We start from the raw sequence: 18,718 nt of genomic DNA, 5'->3' as shown, positions 1-18,718 counted from the left end.
ATTTAGTTTTTTGAGATAGGGTTTTACTATGTAACAGCCTTGGCTGTCTTAGAATTAGCACTGTATACCAGGGTGGTCTGGAACTCTGAGATTCGCCTGCCTCTGCCTCCCAAGTGCTGGGGCTAAAGGTGTGCACCACCACCACCACTGCCCAGTTTGTTTTTAATTATGTATATGGGTGGAGCAGGTTGTGCACATCAGTGCAGTGTTTACAGAGGCCAGAGAGGTGTGTCAGATCCCTAGAACTGTAGTTGCAGGCAATTGTGAGTTGCTTGACATGGGTACTTGGGAACGAATGTTCTCTTAAGCTCTTATCCATCTCTCTATTCTATTTTCCTTTTCCACCATCCAATTAAACTCTTGTGAGAACTGATGGATTTCTTTTTATTCTGTTTTGTTTTTGTTTTCGAGACAGGGTTTCCCTGTAGTTTCTAGAGCCTGTCCTGGAACTAGCTCTTGTAGACCAGGCTGGCCTCGATTTATTTATGTATTTAGTTTTTTGAGATAGGGTTTTACTATGTAACAGCCTTGGCTGTCTTAGAATTAGCGCTGTATACCAGGGTAGTCTGGAACTCTGAGATCCGCCTGCCTCTGCCTCCCGAGTGCTGGGATTAAAGGCGTGCACCACCACCCCCATCCCCCCCCCCCCCCGGCCTTTCTGGTTTTTTTTTTTTTTAAATAAACAAATGACTTTAATTTTTGAGATTATATTGACAATTTCTGATGGAGGACAGATAGGGTTTTTTTTTTTAATATGCTATATAGTAAGATCATGGTTTACCCTTCCCAATACCATGATTTCCCTAGAAATCTGCTGTTATCTGGATGTGGTGGCACATCACTCCTTGTGTTTAGAAGGCAGAGGCAGGCAGATCTCTGAGTTTGAAGGCAGCCTTATTTACATAATGAATTTTAGGTCTATCCCCCTCCAATTTTTTTGAGTGTTATTTGCTATGTATGTAAAATAAAATGTTAGGAATTAAAATTAAACTCTAGAAATGACAGAGACAACTCGCTGCCTGTACAGTCACCCAAAGTTCCTCTGTACCGTTGGGGCATCCATCTTCAGCCTACAGGCCCATAGTATCCAGCAGACATTTCCATGAAGCAGCAAATTTCAAAGACAGTTCAGTCACTTTCTGCTGTGTCCTGCAGAACGTCTCGCAAACTCTTTCATGAATCAGGAACCCCGAAGGATCATCTCACCTTTAGGCAAGTTCAGCAGTCCTCTCTCTGTGGGTTCTTTGTATCCAGTTTATGCATCAGTCCAGGCAAGAGCAGTTTCTTGCCCAAATGGCTATCAAACTCAATATGGAACCTCTTCGATGCCCATCTTCCTCTTGAAGTAGCTGGTGCTGCCAGGAGCAGATGTGTCTCAGTGTCATGAAAAGCCCTAAGTTATTAAAACATTAAATGACATATTCTGTAGTCTTTGAAAGTTGCCTATCTAACTAAAATATATCTCTATATATCTAGAAAATCTAACATGACTATAAGCTTGACTATTATCAATTATTCATTAACAACCTATATTTCCTAATTATACATTACATTTTTAAAATGAACTACACAATCACAATACCATAATCAAGATCAGAAATACATATAACAAAATTGACCTTAAATTTAAATCACTAAAGCAAAATCCATATCAATGCAAATTATTAATATCTATATCATATCCCCCTTTAAATGTAAAAGAACTCTTATAAACAATATTTGGGAATATGGACGTAGTTATCTCTCCAAACTTCTTCCTGCTGTATGGGGATACTGTTAATCAGGTCTTTTATGGTGCAACCTGTGTGCCAGGTTCATTTCAGTCAGCAGTTGAGTGAAGTAATTTTTTTGAGGGTGTTCACAGCAACCTTTCAGAAGGGCGTGGTCTATCATACCATATTGGGATAGAAGCAATCCACAGTGTCTCATCCTCTGAAAATAAAAGAACTTTCCCAAAGCATCATAACCTTAGATCCAAATTTTGAAGTCAAGGTATTTTCAAAATATCTATTTTGGATTAGTTCAGCAGCATTTATAAACAATTTTTTTTTTTTTTTGGTTTTTCGAGACAGGGTACAAAGGAAATATCTTTTTAGCAGCTGTTGCTCCTTCCTCAGCATTCAAACAGTTCAAAAAGAGCATAATAGCATACAGTATCAAGATTCTCTCCGTATTTTCCATCTTTATGTGGCTTTACTTAATCTCTATTTTTTTACTTTTACTTTTTGAGACAGGTTCGCTGTATATCTTTGTCCTGGATTAACTCAGTAGACCAGGCTGTCCTTGAACTCAGAGATCCTCCTGTCTCTGCCTCCCAGGCATTGGGATTAAAGGTGTGTGCTACCACACCTTGAAGTCACAGAGGTCAATCTATCTCTGCCTCCCAAGCGTTGGGATTAAAGGTGTGTACCACCACACCCAAACTACTCTCTTTCTCTTTAGATTTTTTACGATCATTTCTGTTACAGGTGATACTCTGTAAGTTATTAATACTCTTGTTTGGATTTATTTACAGCATAAATGAAGGTAAGTTTAATGAATAGTCAAGTTTTATGAGTTAAGTAAGGACAAAGAAATTAAAAGAACTGGATATGAGGTAGTTAAAAGCAAATACGTTAGAGATGAGAGGAAAATATGTCGGACCAGATGGAAGAATATGGTTGTAGTAACACACTTTTCTTTAGTACAGTGAATGTGTATATTCAGACCACAGGCTAGGTTTTGAACTATCTTTAGCCATAGTGGCTTATTTTTACTTAGATACAGGGTTTTGCTATATTCTAAGGCTATCCAGAAATTTACTCTAATCGGCTTTTATCTCATGGTCTTCTTAATTAGCCTTCCAAGTCTATAGGCATACACTACATCTCATGTTTGTTATGTGTACCTAGTTAATATATCATTTCGTAAAATATTCTCTGCTGGGGCTGGAGAGATGGCTCAGTGGTTAAGAGCACTGACTGCTCTTCCAGAGGTCCTGAGTTCAATTCCCAGCAACCACATGGTGGCTCACAATCATCTGTAATGAGATCTGGCGCTCTCCGCTGGTGTGGGGGTATACATGGAGGCAAAATGTTGCACAATAAACAAACAATCAAACAAACAAACAAATAAATAAATATTCTCTGCTTACAGACTAGATAATGCAATAGATACCATTATGGCTTCCAATAATAATTTATTAAGTATTATGTCTCTTAATCCCTTAGCCTTAATGGTTCTTGATTGAATAGAAGAATGATTTACAGAAATTCTTGTGATCTGGTAGCAAGCTAGTGCCATATCTTTTTGTGGTGATGGGGAAAGTAATGAGATTATTACACCTTCAAAGTTGGCATACTGTGTACTTGTCATTCTGCCTATAAAATTAATTTCAGGATTGGGCTATACTTCTTTACATGACTACTTCTGTGCACTTAAAAAATAATAGTCGGCAGGCTATATATGTAGAATTTTTGGTCCTCTAATTCTTTGCATATAATACCATGAGCATCAATTACATAAAGCATATTTTAGCCAATAGCTAATTAGCAAATACCAAAGTTTTAAAATTATCACTTAGAAGAAAGACTAAGATGAGCTAGGAATAAATTAATTAGATAAGAACTATGTGAACGAAATTGTTAGCTATTAAGAGTGCTAAAAGAATGACTTGAATATTTGGCACGATATAATAGTAGTTGGATAAAATGTTTAAAAGGAATAGATTGTGTTAGGGACAGAGTGAGGATTAAACTGCCAGGTGCAAAAATAGACAATAGCTGAGAAGGGTGTACTTTAGGAGAAAGAATTGCAGAGAAGGCAGATTCTGCAGAATATGGAGGTGGAAACACTCAAATTTGCTTACATTGAAGACTGATGGCTTTTACCATGTATAGTAAAGTGTTTTCATGGCAACACAAATATGAACACTCCGAATCGAAAAAGTATTTTCCACAATTATAAAGACCAACTATAGTAAAAAAAGGTCCTGAAAGTCATTGGGTGTGCTTGGTTGTATGCTATATGGCGTGAGAAATTAGTAAGCTGTGAAGAAAATGGTGTGCACAAGAGAGCCGTATATAGGACAGCCCCGTTAGAAATTAGCAAATTATGTTAAGAAAATGCCGAGGAAAAGAAATTGACTGGATTGGACATGGTAAACACACACACACACACACACACACACACACACACACACACACCCTTGCAAAGTTGAAACTTCACTCTTTATGTTTACAAATGAAATTAAAATTATTTGGAGGAGGTGTGGATCTGGGAGGAGTTAGGGGAGGAATGAAGGTAAATATTGTAAATAATTCTCAAAGAACAGTCAGGTGTGATGAGGGATACCTTTAATCCCAGCACTCTGGGAGGCAGAGGCAAGTGGATATCTGATTTAAGGACAGCCAGGGATACACAGAGAAACTATGCCTCAAAAAACAAAAACCTCAAAGAATGTGCAAAAATATATTTTAAAGACCAAATCATTTACTTTGTTTTTTATGTTAGATTGGTGAAAGCTCTGACATGTGTATGAGAAACTTTATACTACTGCTCAGTCAGAACTGCTACCAGTTCTTATAAAAGTACCTAATAATAAATTTTAAATTGTACTTGTACACCTGTCATCTTCTATGTATCCCTCTTAAGAAGTCACATGGTTACAAAGTATATTACAGTCAGTGTAACAGTGGTAGGAAAAATCTTTTGTGTCCATTAATAGTGAATGAACAGTTTGTGCTTTAAAAGGAGGTAAACCATGGGACCAGAACACTTACTTCTTCCTCTTGCAGAACTGAACTTCAGTTCCCAGCACCTACACTGGCTAGCTGTAACTCATGCTCTCCTTGGCCACCTACACACACCCCCTCACATATCCACATAATTAAAAATAATAGAACTATGTAAAGAACAAGGAATGGATAAATGTTTGTACAGTTATGGATCCCCAGCAGAAACCCAAACGAACAAAAGTAATGAAGTACCAAGGAAAGCATAAGGTTCTCATACTGTATGTGTTTGTTAGAATGTCTCTGCAAATACACTTCAGAAATAAAAGCAACAGCCATTTCTGATAAAGGAAATGGAATGGGGCATAAACAAGGCGATTAATATTTCTACATAATCACTCAAAAGAATTTGTTGTCTTTTAAACAGTGATAGTATTTCAAGGTGCTGCTCAGTGACTGCCCACAGGTGCCACTCCACTGCTGCTGCTAAGTACAGGCACCTGATAGAGTCGCCCAGACCCCTTGTTTGTCTCAGTCCCCCCAAACCTCTGAGAGTACAGGCACATGCTGCCTGTCATACCTGCTCATAGCATTGCTTAAAAATTCTCACATCCATGTTAACACAGCTTTACCAGCTTAACGTGGAAAATGAGGTAATTGATTTTATTTATTTTTTGCAATCAGCAAGAGCGTTTATTATTTCGAGAAGGTAGGTACCAGCATGCTAAGGCCCTGCACCCGAAAAAGACAAAAAATGGTGAATGGTGGTCCCTAAGAAAGATTTGCAAACTCCTTTATACCACAGCTAAAGGAATTGTAAAAGTGGTGTGACCATTCTGTCTAAAATTGGTTTATGCAGGTGACATTGATTTTATTTCTAAACTTCTTTGACTGTTTTTACAATGTGTTTTTTAAATGTGTTGTTTCAAAAGCTTATGAACTGTTTTAATTAAAATTATTTTAGTCATAAATATTGTAAATTTGCTTTTCTGTGTTGATGTTTTATGTATTTATTTGGCAGTGCTAGAGAATCTAACCTAGGACATCAGAAAAATTAGACAAAAACTGCCACTGAACCTAAAATTTTAAAAATTTTAAAATTTTTGTTTGAGTTTTGAATCTTAAAATACACTATACATTGTTCAGCCATCACCTCTAAGTTAGAACAAAATCTATTATTAGTTTTCCTTTGTTCTTTGTGAATCGTGCTGTCCAAATCTCTTCCTTTCTCTTGCTCTGAGCCTCATTTTGCTGGAACTGTAGGCATGTACATACAGGCTTACTATTATCTTCATTACTTGTTTATTTTATAGTTATGGTAAATAATTTTAGGGTCTCAGATTTGTAGGCAAGTGTTTGAGCACTGGGTTATATTCCATATAGTCAATGCTCTTTTTTGAAACAAGGTTTTTCAGTGTATACCTAGCTGAACTTGCTCGGTAGACCAGACTGGCTTCAAATTCACAGAGATCCACCTTCATCTGCTTCCCTGAGATTAAAGGCACCACCATGTTCAGCTGGTACTGAACTCTTGTTCCTCCTGTCTTTACCATTAAGTTCTAGATTATGGACATATGCTACTATACCTGCTTCACAATAAATTTCTCAGTTTACTACAGAATTTAATTTTTACATTCTTTGTAATTCCATGAAGTCCTGTATTTATTTGCAAAACATTTAAAGCTGTGCATGCCAGCACTTGGGAGGAAGGCAGGCAGATCTGAATTCAAGCTCAGCTTGGTCTACATACTGAGTTCCAGGACAGCTACATAGAGAAACCCTGTTTTGGAAAACCAAAAAGAAAGGGGGGAAATGAAAGGAGAAGAAAACAGAAACCTTTAAAAATACCATTTTAGAGCTAGTGCTTTTGTATCCTTACACACCATTAAATGTAGATTTTGCTATATTTTTATCCTTGTATGACCTTCATAATTTTTAAATTTTAAGTATTATTATAATTCCCTATAATTTTTTTTGGTAGTCATCCCTCCTTTCACCAAAGGTATAAAGCCCACGACAAACATTTTGTAAGGATTTATTGTTCTGTACCTTTTATCTAAATAGAAACTGTATGAGTCCTTTTGTCATTGGCTGTTTTCATTTAGCATGTTTTCTGGGTTCATTCATGTTATAGTATCTATCAGAACTCTATTCCTTTTTGTGACTAAATATGCCTTTATATAGCTGTTCCTCATCTGTTTGTTGATGAATATCTGAGTTTCTGTATTTTGGCTATTATGCATAGTGCTAATGTAAATACTGTGCATAAATTTTTATAAGGATGTGTGTTTTAATTTCCGAGAATATACTGGCTGGGTCATGCAGTGTTTTATATTAGACTGGGCACCATAGATTCATATATCTGAATGTTTGACCCCTAGTTGGTGGCTGTTTGTGAAGGATTAAGGATTTGGCATTGTCAGAAGTGTGTCACTTGGTTTGGTTTTGGGGTTTCAGAAAACCTATGCCATTTCCACTCAGCTGTTTTCTGTCTTGTGTTTGTGGATCAGATACATGCCTGCCTGCTGCCATGCTTTCTGCCATGTTGGTCATGGACTGTAGACTTGGAGCCCCAAATTAAACATTCTTTTATATGTTGCCTTGTCACTACACTAGAAAAGTAACCAGGAGAGAAGTTATAATAGCTGCATTAATGTTGTGAAGTAATTGTTGCTTGTTGTTTTCCAGAGTTGTGGTATCCTTTCACATTCTTACGAAACAGTATATTGTTAATATCTCTCTTTAATTATAGCTCTTTTAGTGAGTGACATAGTGTCTCATTGTGGTTAGACTTAATCTCCATAGTAGCTCATGAAATCGAAATTTTTTGTGCTTAATGATGCGCTTATCATATATTCATATATTTAATTCAAACATGTCTACCTTTGTAAAATTTGTATCAATGACATGTATTTCCTATTAATCAGGTAGACTGTTTAAAGTATTCACTTGTCTAGATTTTATCATATAGAAGTTAAATTTTAGGACCTGTTTGCTTTTGTCAAATGGACATTTTAACTACTATGAGAATTATGAGATAATAAAGCTCTGAGACACTGTGTAGTTAGTTTAACTTTCTTTTAATGAAATTTTTGTTAAAGATCATGTTTTGTTTTTGTTACAGTATTTTACTGGCCTTGAATGTGGACATAAGTTTTGTATGCAGTGCTGGAGTGAATATTTAACTACCAAAATAATGGAGGAAGGCATGGGACAGGTAATTTGATTTTCACTTACAAAATTTACTTGTTTAGGTTGTTGGATAACTATAGCCAGGTAAAAATTTTGGGATTAAACATTTTTCTAGATTAAAACGGGTTTAAGGGGGAAAAAAAAAAGACTTTCCATTTAACAGTCTAATCTAGATAATGTGGTTCCAGTATTCATCAGCCCTGATAGAGAACTTTGTATTTTGCTTGTAACTATTTGGGTTTTGTTTTGTTTTGTTTTTTGAAGAAAAAACAAACAATTGCTTACAAGGATAGTTCCATTTAAAAATATCTTTCCTGTAATGCAAAGGGAAAGGATTGAGATCCTGCAAACTGGAAAGTATTATCAGAACCTAGCAAACTGCCTGGCGTCCTATAAATATTGTTCAATGAAGAAGGTTTAAATTTTGATCTTTTCCAGACTATTTCGTGTCCTGCTCATGGTTGTGATATCTTAGTGGATGACAACACAGTTATGTAAGTATTTATTTTAGGGTCTGCATGTTTCGTTTTATGGGTTAAGCCAATTACCTTTGATTGAGTACCTTCCAGAAAGTTAATTATTTAAATTCTGAAGAGGCTTTATTTTCCACACTTATTCCTTTGTAATACAAAAAGATACTTGCAATGTGCTTAAGAGTCACTATTAACGATAAATTTGGGATTATGTGGTTGCTAAATTTAGGTAAATTTAAAAATTATATGATGGGATAATATATGTGTTAATTGATGTTTTGTGGGAAAGAGGTTAAGACAGAGAATCGGAGAGAGCTGAAGGCTGGGAGTGCTGCTCAGTGAGTTGCCCAGCCTATATGAGCTCTGGGCTTTGATTTCCAGTACCTCCCCAAAACAAAACAAAATGGAAAATAATAAAAAGAAATGTGACTTACTATGGAAATTTGTGTGTTGAATTAAAAAGAGAGGATCACTAACAGATAAGACTCCTTGCAGATACATAATGTTTTCAAAGAAGAAACTCCGTGTGTAGTCAGGGTTCTTATGGCTGTGAAGCCACACTGTAACCACAGCATTATCATCATAGTGGGACATGGCAGAGTACAGACAGACATGTTGCTGTAGCTAGCTGTAACTGAGATTTCTACATCTTGTAGGCAACAAAAAGTCAATTGACAGTCTCACCTAGGGAAGCTTGAGCAAAAGAGACCTCTAAGCCCACCTACACACTGACATACATCTTCCAGCAAGGCTATCTCTACTTGAACACACCTCCTACTAGAGCTTATTGGGGGCCAGTTACATTCAAACTGCCACACTCAGCTTATGATGCAGCTGAGTCTGGCAGCCTTTAAGGATCTCCAACACTTAAACCCCACAGAGGACTGCCTTAAAGAAACAGAAGGCTGTGCCAGACGTTATTAGCCACTCACTGTACTGCTTGGGGATATAGTGGTGTCTGCTAAAATACCGCTTCTAATTTCAAAGACACTGCACCTGGAATCTGTAAACTAATTGTTCTCTTGTACAGATATTCTGTTTGAATGGAAAACAGAAATTTGGAAGAAGAACTAGTGTATTTCTAGAACTAAGCTGCTTAGTTCCTGAGCCACGGTCCTTGTGCCCTCAAGTTATCATTCCAGGGTGCCAAGCAGATGGAGGTTTTAAATGATCCATAAAATTTATCTGTGATTAAAAAGTAATAAAATAAAACGACAGCAGTGTGTTTTAATGAGTAATTTTAACTTATTAATTCTAAATTAACCCAATCAGCACAACTTAAAGGAAAATTTTGTGTGTGCGTGTAACACACATCCCAGCATGCTGCTGTTTCCTCCTCCTCCTCCTCCTCCACCACCACCACCACCACCACCATCACCACCATCATCATTATTATTTTTCAAGACTGGGTTTCTCTGTGTAGAAATGCTGGGTAATATCGATTAAATAAAAAATGTCAGGTTTTAAATATTGATGAGCTTTTCTCAGGTATTTTGCAGTGGCTAGATCAAAGGGGGAGGGTTTAATTAGTGATGTGGATGGAAAGAGTTCAATAGTTCATCATCGTTTTTGTCACAGATACTAGTCAAGACTGCAGTAATATGATGTGCAACTTTGATGTAGTGGAGAATGCTTTAGAATGGGGAAATAATGGGTAATGAGATTTGTTTACAAGATTATTTATACTGTAGGTTAAAGATTTAGGAGTCAATATTTCAGTGGGAACAACAGAATTTAGAAACAAAGCAAATTGTGTGGATTTTCAGTTTGATGTATTAGGAACTTTTAAAGTTTGAAATCCATTAAGGAGGTAAATAACAGTTAAGGTAACAAGAGAGGAAACCATCGCTCCTGGAGGAAGTCTAGGAAGAAAAAAAGAAAAATACTGAAGTCGTAGAGGCTTGAACTTTTAGTTGAAAGAAGAGTAGTAGCCATGCATGGTACACTCAAGAGACTGAGGCCAGTTTATGCTACATAGTAGAATGCAGTCTCCAGTTTGAAAAGAGAGCACATAAGTTGTAGTCAGACACTTAGACTTAAATGATGCTTTGAATGAAAAATAGAGAAACCAAAGGAGTAGAGAATGTTATCAAGAGGTCACTGGTGACATTACTTTTCCAGAATTATAAACAAGAATAACAGTGAAAACAGATCATTAGGTTTCCTTACTACAAAACAATTTTACTAGCATGACAGTGAGTTATGAGTAAAAGGTGGGGAATTACGGTAGTTCAGGGAGATGAGCTGTCAGTTATCGCCCAGTAGATTTCATACTGAACTGGATATTTGATATCTAGATATTCTAGTCATCTTATGTATTAGAACATCTTTTTAATTAAAGAAATCAATTTAAGCCCGTTGATGTCATTGCCAGTTAAACTTAACAAGTTGTTGATTATCTTATCACTTAAGTTGTAAGTGTTATCTTTCAACATGTACACACTGAAACTAAGTGTGTTGGAAATTCAGGATCAGAGTTGGGGAACTTTTTCCTCTGAGCTTATTTTCATATGTTTTATATAATAGTAATTAAAGTACTATTTGGGTGAGGACTAGATAGAAAATGGGCAAATATCTAAGAAAACCATTGTGCCTTGTTTCCTTGAAATCATGGGATGGTTAAGCAGATGGTATTCCAGTTGTGGGGAGGTGATGTTGTTACAGTGTCTGCCGTGCAAGCTTGAGGTCTCGAGTTTGATCTCTGTAACCCACATTTGGAGAAAGGGAAAACGTCAAGCATGGTTACGTGTACTTGTAATCAATCCCAATGCCCAAGAGGTCGTCTCAAATCCAAAATTAATGTCACTGGAGTAATATAGCACATAAGGTTATTCTCTGACCTGCATGCATATAACATAAATGATGCATACTCCCAAAAGAGTCAGCAAAAATGATACTTCTATAGAATAAGCAAGCAGATTATAATAAAAATAATTTAAATAATACAAAATTCATGTAAGTGTAAATCAAAATTAGATGCTCCAACTTAAAAGGTTTTGGGGTTTTTTGTTGTTGTTGTTTCCTTTTGTTGTTTTTAGTATTTCAGATTGGGTAAAGATGAAAGAATTTCGATAATATCTGAAGTTACAGGAATATAATACCAAAGGGAGAATAAACAAACTTTTAAAATGCATGTATTCATGTATTCTTTGGTCTTCCTTTGCACTTAGATATTTTATTACATTGTTTTTGTTGTTTGTTTTTGCCCCCTATTGTTTCTGATTACTTAGCTATTATTTTTTTCCCTATAATTGGTGCTTTAACAATTTTGTCTTTGACTTACAGACATTTGACTCTGATTTGTCTAGATTTGGTTCTGTTTGTGTTTGTTCTGTGTACAGCTCTTTGAACTCTGGATTCAGAGGTTAATGTTTGTCTTAAAATTTGAGGACTTTTTGTTCCTTATTTCATGGGGTGGGGGTGGGGGTGAGGCAGAGTAACATTGTAGCCCTAGCAGGCCTCAAATTCACAGAGATCCAGTGTTGGGGTTAAACTTGTGAGTGCTTTTCAGAATCCATAAGAGGACATCAGTTAGAGTTGCAGTTGGTTGTGAATCAACTAATAATGGATTCTGGGAACATAAGTTGGGTCCTCTGGAAGAGCAGCTGGTGCTCCTAGATGCTGAGTTTCCCTCTAGCTTGTTTTGTTTATTGAGAGAAGATCCATGTACCCCAGGCTGACCCTTAAACTCAATACGTAGCTGGGGAAGATCCGAACTCCTCATGCTAGCTCTATCTTCCAAATGCCGGAATTAAGGTGTCCATATCACTATGCTTAGCTAGCCCATTATTTCTTTTTTATTTTATTTTATATTTATTATGTATACAATATTTTGTCTGTGTGTATGCCTGCAGGCCAGAAGAGGGCACCAGACCCTACTACAGATGGTTGTGAGCCACCATGTGGTTGCTGGGAATTGAACTCAGGACCTTTGGAAGAGTAGGCAATGCTCTTAACCTCTGGGCCATCTCTCCATCTCCAGCCCCTAGCCCATTATTTCTTAATACACCCCTCTCTCTGTGTGTATGTTTCTGTGTAGTGTGTGTTTGTGTGGGAATATGTATGGTAGCATATGTGTATACACTTGCATGAGTGTATGTGTGTGGAAGTTCAAGGCTGACAGTGGGGGTTTACCCTGATTGATTTACACTTCATTCATTAGGACTTAGTCTCAGTTGAACCACTGTTTCTGCTAGCCTAGTTTGCTCCAGGGATCCTTGTCCCTGTTTTATTAGTATTGGAATTATAGGTGGGATACCTTTATATAGTGGGCTCTAGGGTTCTGGACTTTAGTCTTCACACTTGACATAGTCAGCCCCCAGCCCCCACTGAGACATCTGTAGTAATAATCAGATATCACTTTTGTCCTTTCGTTGTCCCCATTACACCTATTGATATTTTTATTTGCCACACATTTCTAGGAGGATCCTCTTGTTTTCATTAGTGCCTTTTATTTCTATTTTTAAACACGCAAAACATTTTTATTGACACATCTTTTGGTCAAGTTTTTTTGTATTAACTTTTATTTTTATGTGTTCTCTGATTTAGCCATCTTATATCTGTTGAACCCTTTAGTCAGGGTTTATTTCAGTTGTGCATTTTTTGATGTTCATGGCTGGGGAACTGAAATTATACTTGTTAACTATATGATTTCTAGCTTAATAGTTTTCTGTAGATTCTATTTATTGAGAGACTTTGCTAATTTTATTATTAAAAACAACATAATTTATTCTTAGATCTACTTAAAAGCCTTTACTAACTCAAACATTTTCATCTTCTCTTTATTTTACCTACATAATCTTTAGTTGAAAATGGTATATTTTTGGTTAGTAAACTATGTTGTTCTCCTGGCCTGATCATTCCTCTCTCTGTTCTTTCCTTTGCTATTTTTTTTTCTGGCCCCCTCACGTGTTTAGATGCTGAAAGCTCTGCTCTGTTTTAAAATTCTCATTTTTAAAATCTGCCTTTCTATTGGTCATTCTTCATCCATAAACAAAAAATTTAAAAACTTAAAACGTTTAGACTATAAGTCATCTAGTCCGATGGATCACCTTGAGGTACAGGTTAGGAATACATTTAAAGAGTAGCCACATCTCAGTTTTGAGTTTTGAGTTTCTGTTCCTTTTTAGAGGAATTTGAATGTGTTCACTAGTCATTTATTGGAAGTGCACAAATTTAATTTCCATCTCATAGCCTTAAATTTGGGGCTTTTGTATCCTAATATTTGCCACCAAGCTCATTATTATCAAAGAAAGGTTATCATTACATGTTAAGGATGTTCCTGAATTAATAACCTTGGTGGTATTCTTGATTTGCTCTTCTCCTGTATCCACTCTTGTACCAAATTCAGTTCATTTCCAGCATGACCCAGACCATCTTTACTCTGGTTGAAATTTGTTGTTAAACAGGTTTCTTCATAGTTTCATCACCTTCCAGTAATCTTTCTCAAGTGCCTTCTGTTGTTTTTTGCTGTTCATCTTATCAGCTCTTACATTTTCTGTTACAACTATGCAGGGGCTTGTTCTCTTGAGAGTATCGTGCATTTTATTTGCATTTGGTTTTTACTTTATTTCCTGCTGTCTCCTGCTTCTGTCATGTTTTTCACTCTTTCTGAACTATTCTTTAATTTTTCTAGTTCATTCATTGAGTCATTATTCAGGACTATTAATTTTGTCAACATCCTCTAAGTTTCTAAACTCATCCTCTATTTTACTTACTGTTAGCTTTCTTATTGCCTATACTTTAAAGCTGCATGACCCAAAGTTACACTGCTTATATTGACTGAATCTGTTATTTTCAGACCCTGAATGTATTCATTCTTTGGAGTCTCTGTACGTTTTTAGACTGTTAAATACCCCCCCCCCCCCAATCATCTAGGGGACTAAATACCATGCCTCCTGCATTCTAATAGTATTATTAGTACTAGTAATAGTAACAATAACATTCTGCTTCTACTAAGCTCTTTTTCCTAACTCTCAGTGTTGGAGATTCTGCCACTGAACTATATCCTTATCCTCTTAAAAACTTAATAATGTCAACTGAATGAATTCACTTCTTTACTCCTTAGCGTCTTTGAGGAAATATATCATCATCTCTGGCCTTCATAAAAATATCTCATTCATCATTGAAAATAAGTAAATAAAATGAATTTCATTTATCACATAGATCATTAGCCTGAATGGTCTTCCGTAAACATTGGCCTCATCTTGAGTTTTGTAGGATGATATACTTCGAGAACGTTTTCTTTGTCCCAAGATTTTTCCTTGTTGCTTTCATGAAATTTAAGTAAAGTTTATTTGTCTAAACTATATATCATTTATTACATATGATCAAATAAATTTGTTTTTATTCATCATAGCAGTTTATTATTTCCTTTACTTGCTTGAGGTCTCCTTTTCTTTGATTGTCTATAGCTTCCCTAATAATCTTAGGATAAAGAAAAGCATATATTTATATATTATAAGTCTTTCAAGATGTTCAAGTAGTATATTTTCTCTCATCTTTTTTATGGCAGTAATGTTACACTTTTTAGCCTAGACTGACCTTGAACTCAAAATTCTGGTCAGCCTCCTGTGTGCTGACATTACAGGTGTATGCCACCATGTTCAACTGTTTCATTTCAAAACTAATCAGTTGTAATAATGTTTTTTGGAATTGTGATGGATCTGATTTAACATGATGTTGCGTGTACCTAAAGTAATAATAATAACTATTATTTTCATGTCTGGATTTAGAAGCAGACAGATTCATTGCCATTCATTTTTAGGCAAATTATGTCTGTTGCTTTCATAAAATCTACTGAAGACTTTGGGCATAGCTTGCTATTATTGTCTGTGTTTAATAAGTTCTTGGGTTTGATCCCAGCATCTATCTTTTTTTTCTAATGGTTCATAGACTCATTGACTATGATTCTGTTACTATTTTCTATTTGTATGAAAGACAAAAATGTTATTTTTTAGTTAAGCACTGTTTCATCAATTTTAAGCAATGGTTCTTAACGCCTTATTATTTAATATGAGGTAGTTGCTGCCTTTATACTGTCCTTCACCTTTATTTCTCCACCTTCTAACATATCAAGTGCATAATTACTGTACATTACTAACTTTATGGTTTTTTTCTGTCATTGATTCTTTTTATGTTTTGCTAGTGGATTGATTCTTAACTAGGAACAACTTATTTTTGTCTTTCTTGAATATCATTTAAGTGGAATTATGTAGCATGTATTTTTTGTAATTTATTTCCATTGTGTGCACGCATATATGAGTTGAGGTGAATGACGGCACACATGTACCACTGAGCATAAGTGAAAGTCAGAGAGGACTACTTTTGAGAGTGGTGCTTTCCTTTCATTTTTGCTTCCAGGGGTCATCAGGCTTGCTCAGCTGAGCTAGCCTGCCAGTATTTTGTGTATGCATATATTCTTCATGGGCATCATGTCTGTGTATCTGTCTGTATTATTGTTGTATAGTGTTTGATTCTTTAGATAATAGAGATTTGAAGTTTGTGGGTGGTTTGTTTTGGCCAGTGTAAACTTTAAAGAATACTTCTCTATGTCTTTAGGCAGACATATATACTGATTTTCTTGGTTTATGTTGGGACTAAAATAGTTTAGTAGATCCTGCCAAATTATTTTCTAATGTAACCGGTTGTGCATATATTCCTCACTAAATATGAGATTCTTGGTGGCAGTGTGGGCGTGTAGTTTTTTTTATTTGAAGTTTTCTGGTAGATAATGAAAAGCATTTTTCTACATTTATTTTCAGTTTAGGTAACTCCATAAATTTTTTTTTTTTTTTTGCTGCATTTATTTACTGTGCATGCATACCATGGCACCCTTGTGGAGATGAGACAACAACTTGTGGAAGTTGGCTCTTTTCTTCTATAAAGGCCCTGGAGGTCAAATTCAGATCAGCCTTGATAGCTTGCCTTTTCCCACTTAGTCATCTCTCTAGCACTAGATAGTCCTTTTAATCAAGTGCTCACTGAAATCATTTCTCCATTCTTAAACTTGGTCTATCAGTAACTTTTTGTGTATTTTAGACACCTACCCCCATGTGTCTTACCCTTTGCCTGTGAGAGGTGATTTATTTTGATGAGGAAAAATTCTCATTATGTCTTCAGAAGTTTAGATAATATGTGGTTTAGAGTTGCTTGTTTTACAGTAAAACAGAATGAGTGCCCTTTTATTTCTGTGCAAAGAAATAATATTGACTTGATATTCTGAGTAGGAAGCTTATCAGGAAAACAGTAGAATATCTTTTGTGTACATAACTCAGTTCATTAGTAAATCAATTTCTAACTGAAATGTAAAAATGAAACCACTTTTGACAAATAATGCTAGAGAAACAATACATTACTGATAAAGCCCCAGCATTATTCTAAAATGTTAACTTACCTGTAAACATAAAAATGTATAGATTGAAGTAAGTAGGGAGAGGCAAAGAACTAATTATATGTTGCTCTACAACCTCTGATCTTTGATCATTTGGGGCAGGTGAATTATAGGGTCAGAGAGGATTGCTTTGACTGTTGGATTTTGGAAGTCTTTTAGTGTATCTGTGTCTTAGGAGGAGAGCAGCATAACTGAATTTGAGGTCGTTTGTTTCAAAGAAATGTAGGAAAAGAGGAAAGTATAGAAAGGAGAGTTGATCATATATTTACAAAAATAAAACACAGGTTTATAAAAATCCTGAGTATATGTGATGTTATTTATTTGTGTTTGTGTGCAGATGTATATCAAAGGAAAAAGACTTTAAAGGAAAATGCTTTTATTATTTGAACTAAATTATTGCATAAAGTTGTTTTGTTTTTTTAACTCAGGGTGCTTATGCATAAGCGTTATTTAGTACTGGCTTTCTTCTTTTTAATCAACTTGACACAAACTAGAACATCAGAAAGGAAGGAGCACTAATTGAGAACAGGCCTCCATAAGAATGACTGTAGGTAAACCTGTATGACTTTCTTTTAATGATTGATGTGGGAGGACTGGCTGACCACCATTGGGCTGGTGATCCTGGGTTGAGCAAACCAGTAAATAGCACTCCTCCATGGCCCCTGCCTGCATCAGCCCTTTCCTCCAGGTTCCTGCCCTTTTTGACTTTCCAGTCTAAATGTTTTCCAGAGTAAACTGTTAACAAAAGTGTAAGTGAAATGAACCCTTTCCTTCCCAATTTCTTTTGGTCATGGTGTTTCATCACAGCAATAGGAACCACCTAAGGTATCCGTTTAATTCAACAAAACAAAACATAAACCTTTATGGATAAGTTAAAGTCAGCATTCCAGTTTCTTTTTTAAATTAGATATGATTCTCAAACTGTGGGTGGTTAAATGCTTCTGAAGTTGTACTCCACATGTGTAGTAGACATTCAGAAGAACCTGTTTTGACTCCCTGAGAGATGCCCTCCACAGAGAATTGATCCAGTGACTTTTTTTTTCCAACAAAGCTGGTAGCAACTGGTATCGATACAATTAGCATATTAATAGCAGGAGCTTTCATTCATCTTAATAGTGCTATTCTTAAAGGTATGAAGTCTAGCTAAGTTCAGCCATAATAAATGGTTTGTAGAATCAGAGAGGCATTATGGATAATAGGTATATAAATATCTTTGGAACCAGAGCATCTGACTTAGAGTTATATACTTTATTTTACTGATGTCAAATCCATAAAAAAGTAGCGGTTGTTACTTTTCCCTACCTCCTGATATTTTTGTTTTAAGAAACTGTCTTGTTATCCGTTACAAATTGGAGTCAAAGGAAAAACCCTACCGTGTTAACCTCCTAAAATAATTTTATCATTCTGTTTCCATTCAACAATTCTCACATGTTCCAATACCTTACCAAGCACTTGTCTAGTTTCAATGTGTATTGTTTAATCTAATCTAGAAATCATATTAGATGGAATAATAATATGTTTTTCTCCCCCTCTAGTTTCATTATTTGTCATAGTGTGTGTGTATGAGTGTGTGTGTGTGTGTGTGTGTGTGAGAGGGGGGGGGGGGGAGAAAAGGACACAGAGAGGAACAAAAATAGAGAGACAGACAAAGACAGACTTAGGAAACTCCCTGAGATCCCAGGAGGGGTCTTCCTTGCCATATGTGCTAATTTGGGACAGACCTAAAGTCCTAGAACCCCAGAAAATTAGTACCAGAGGCAGCTGCTCTGTCCCCAAAGAGACAGACAGAGAGATTGAGATTCATTTAATTTGGCATGAATCACCACTTAAATCCGAGCACTTGGGAACCAGAGGCAGAAGGATCTTGTAAAATCAATGCAAGCCTGGTCTACATAGTTCCAGGACAGCCAGAAGTGTGTACTACATAAAGACCCCATTATTAATATTGT

At 36.0% G+C, this 18,718-nt stretch overlaps 1 protein-coding gene across 1 annotated transcript in view; it reads left to right on the top strand.

The window, feature by feature from the left end:
• Window positions 1-18,718, top strand: part of Arih1 (ariadne RBR E3 ubiquitin protein ligase 1) — a 96,154-nt gene that overhangs the window by 46,573 nt on the left and 30,863 nt on the right. The window contains exons 4-5 of the mRNA XM_038321609.2: window positions 7,837-7,929; window positions 8,343-8,398. Of these exons, the coding sequence (XP_038177537.1) occupies window positions 7,837-7,929; window positions 8,343-8,398 (149 nt within the window). The remainder of the gene's footprint in view (window positions 1-7,836; window positions 7,930-8,342; window positions 8,399-18,718) is intronic.

The sequence above is a fragment of the Arvicola amphibius genome, chromosome 3, assembly GCF_903992535.2.
Source record: "Arvicola amphibius chromosome 3, mArvAmp1.2, whole genome shotgun sequence".
Taxonomy (NCBI): Eukaryota; Metazoa; Chordata; class Mammalia; order Rodentia; family Cricetidae; genus Arvicola; species Arvicola amphibius.
Note: the sequence above shows the minus strand (reverse complement) of the source record. Positions and strands in the feature narration are given on the sequence as shown.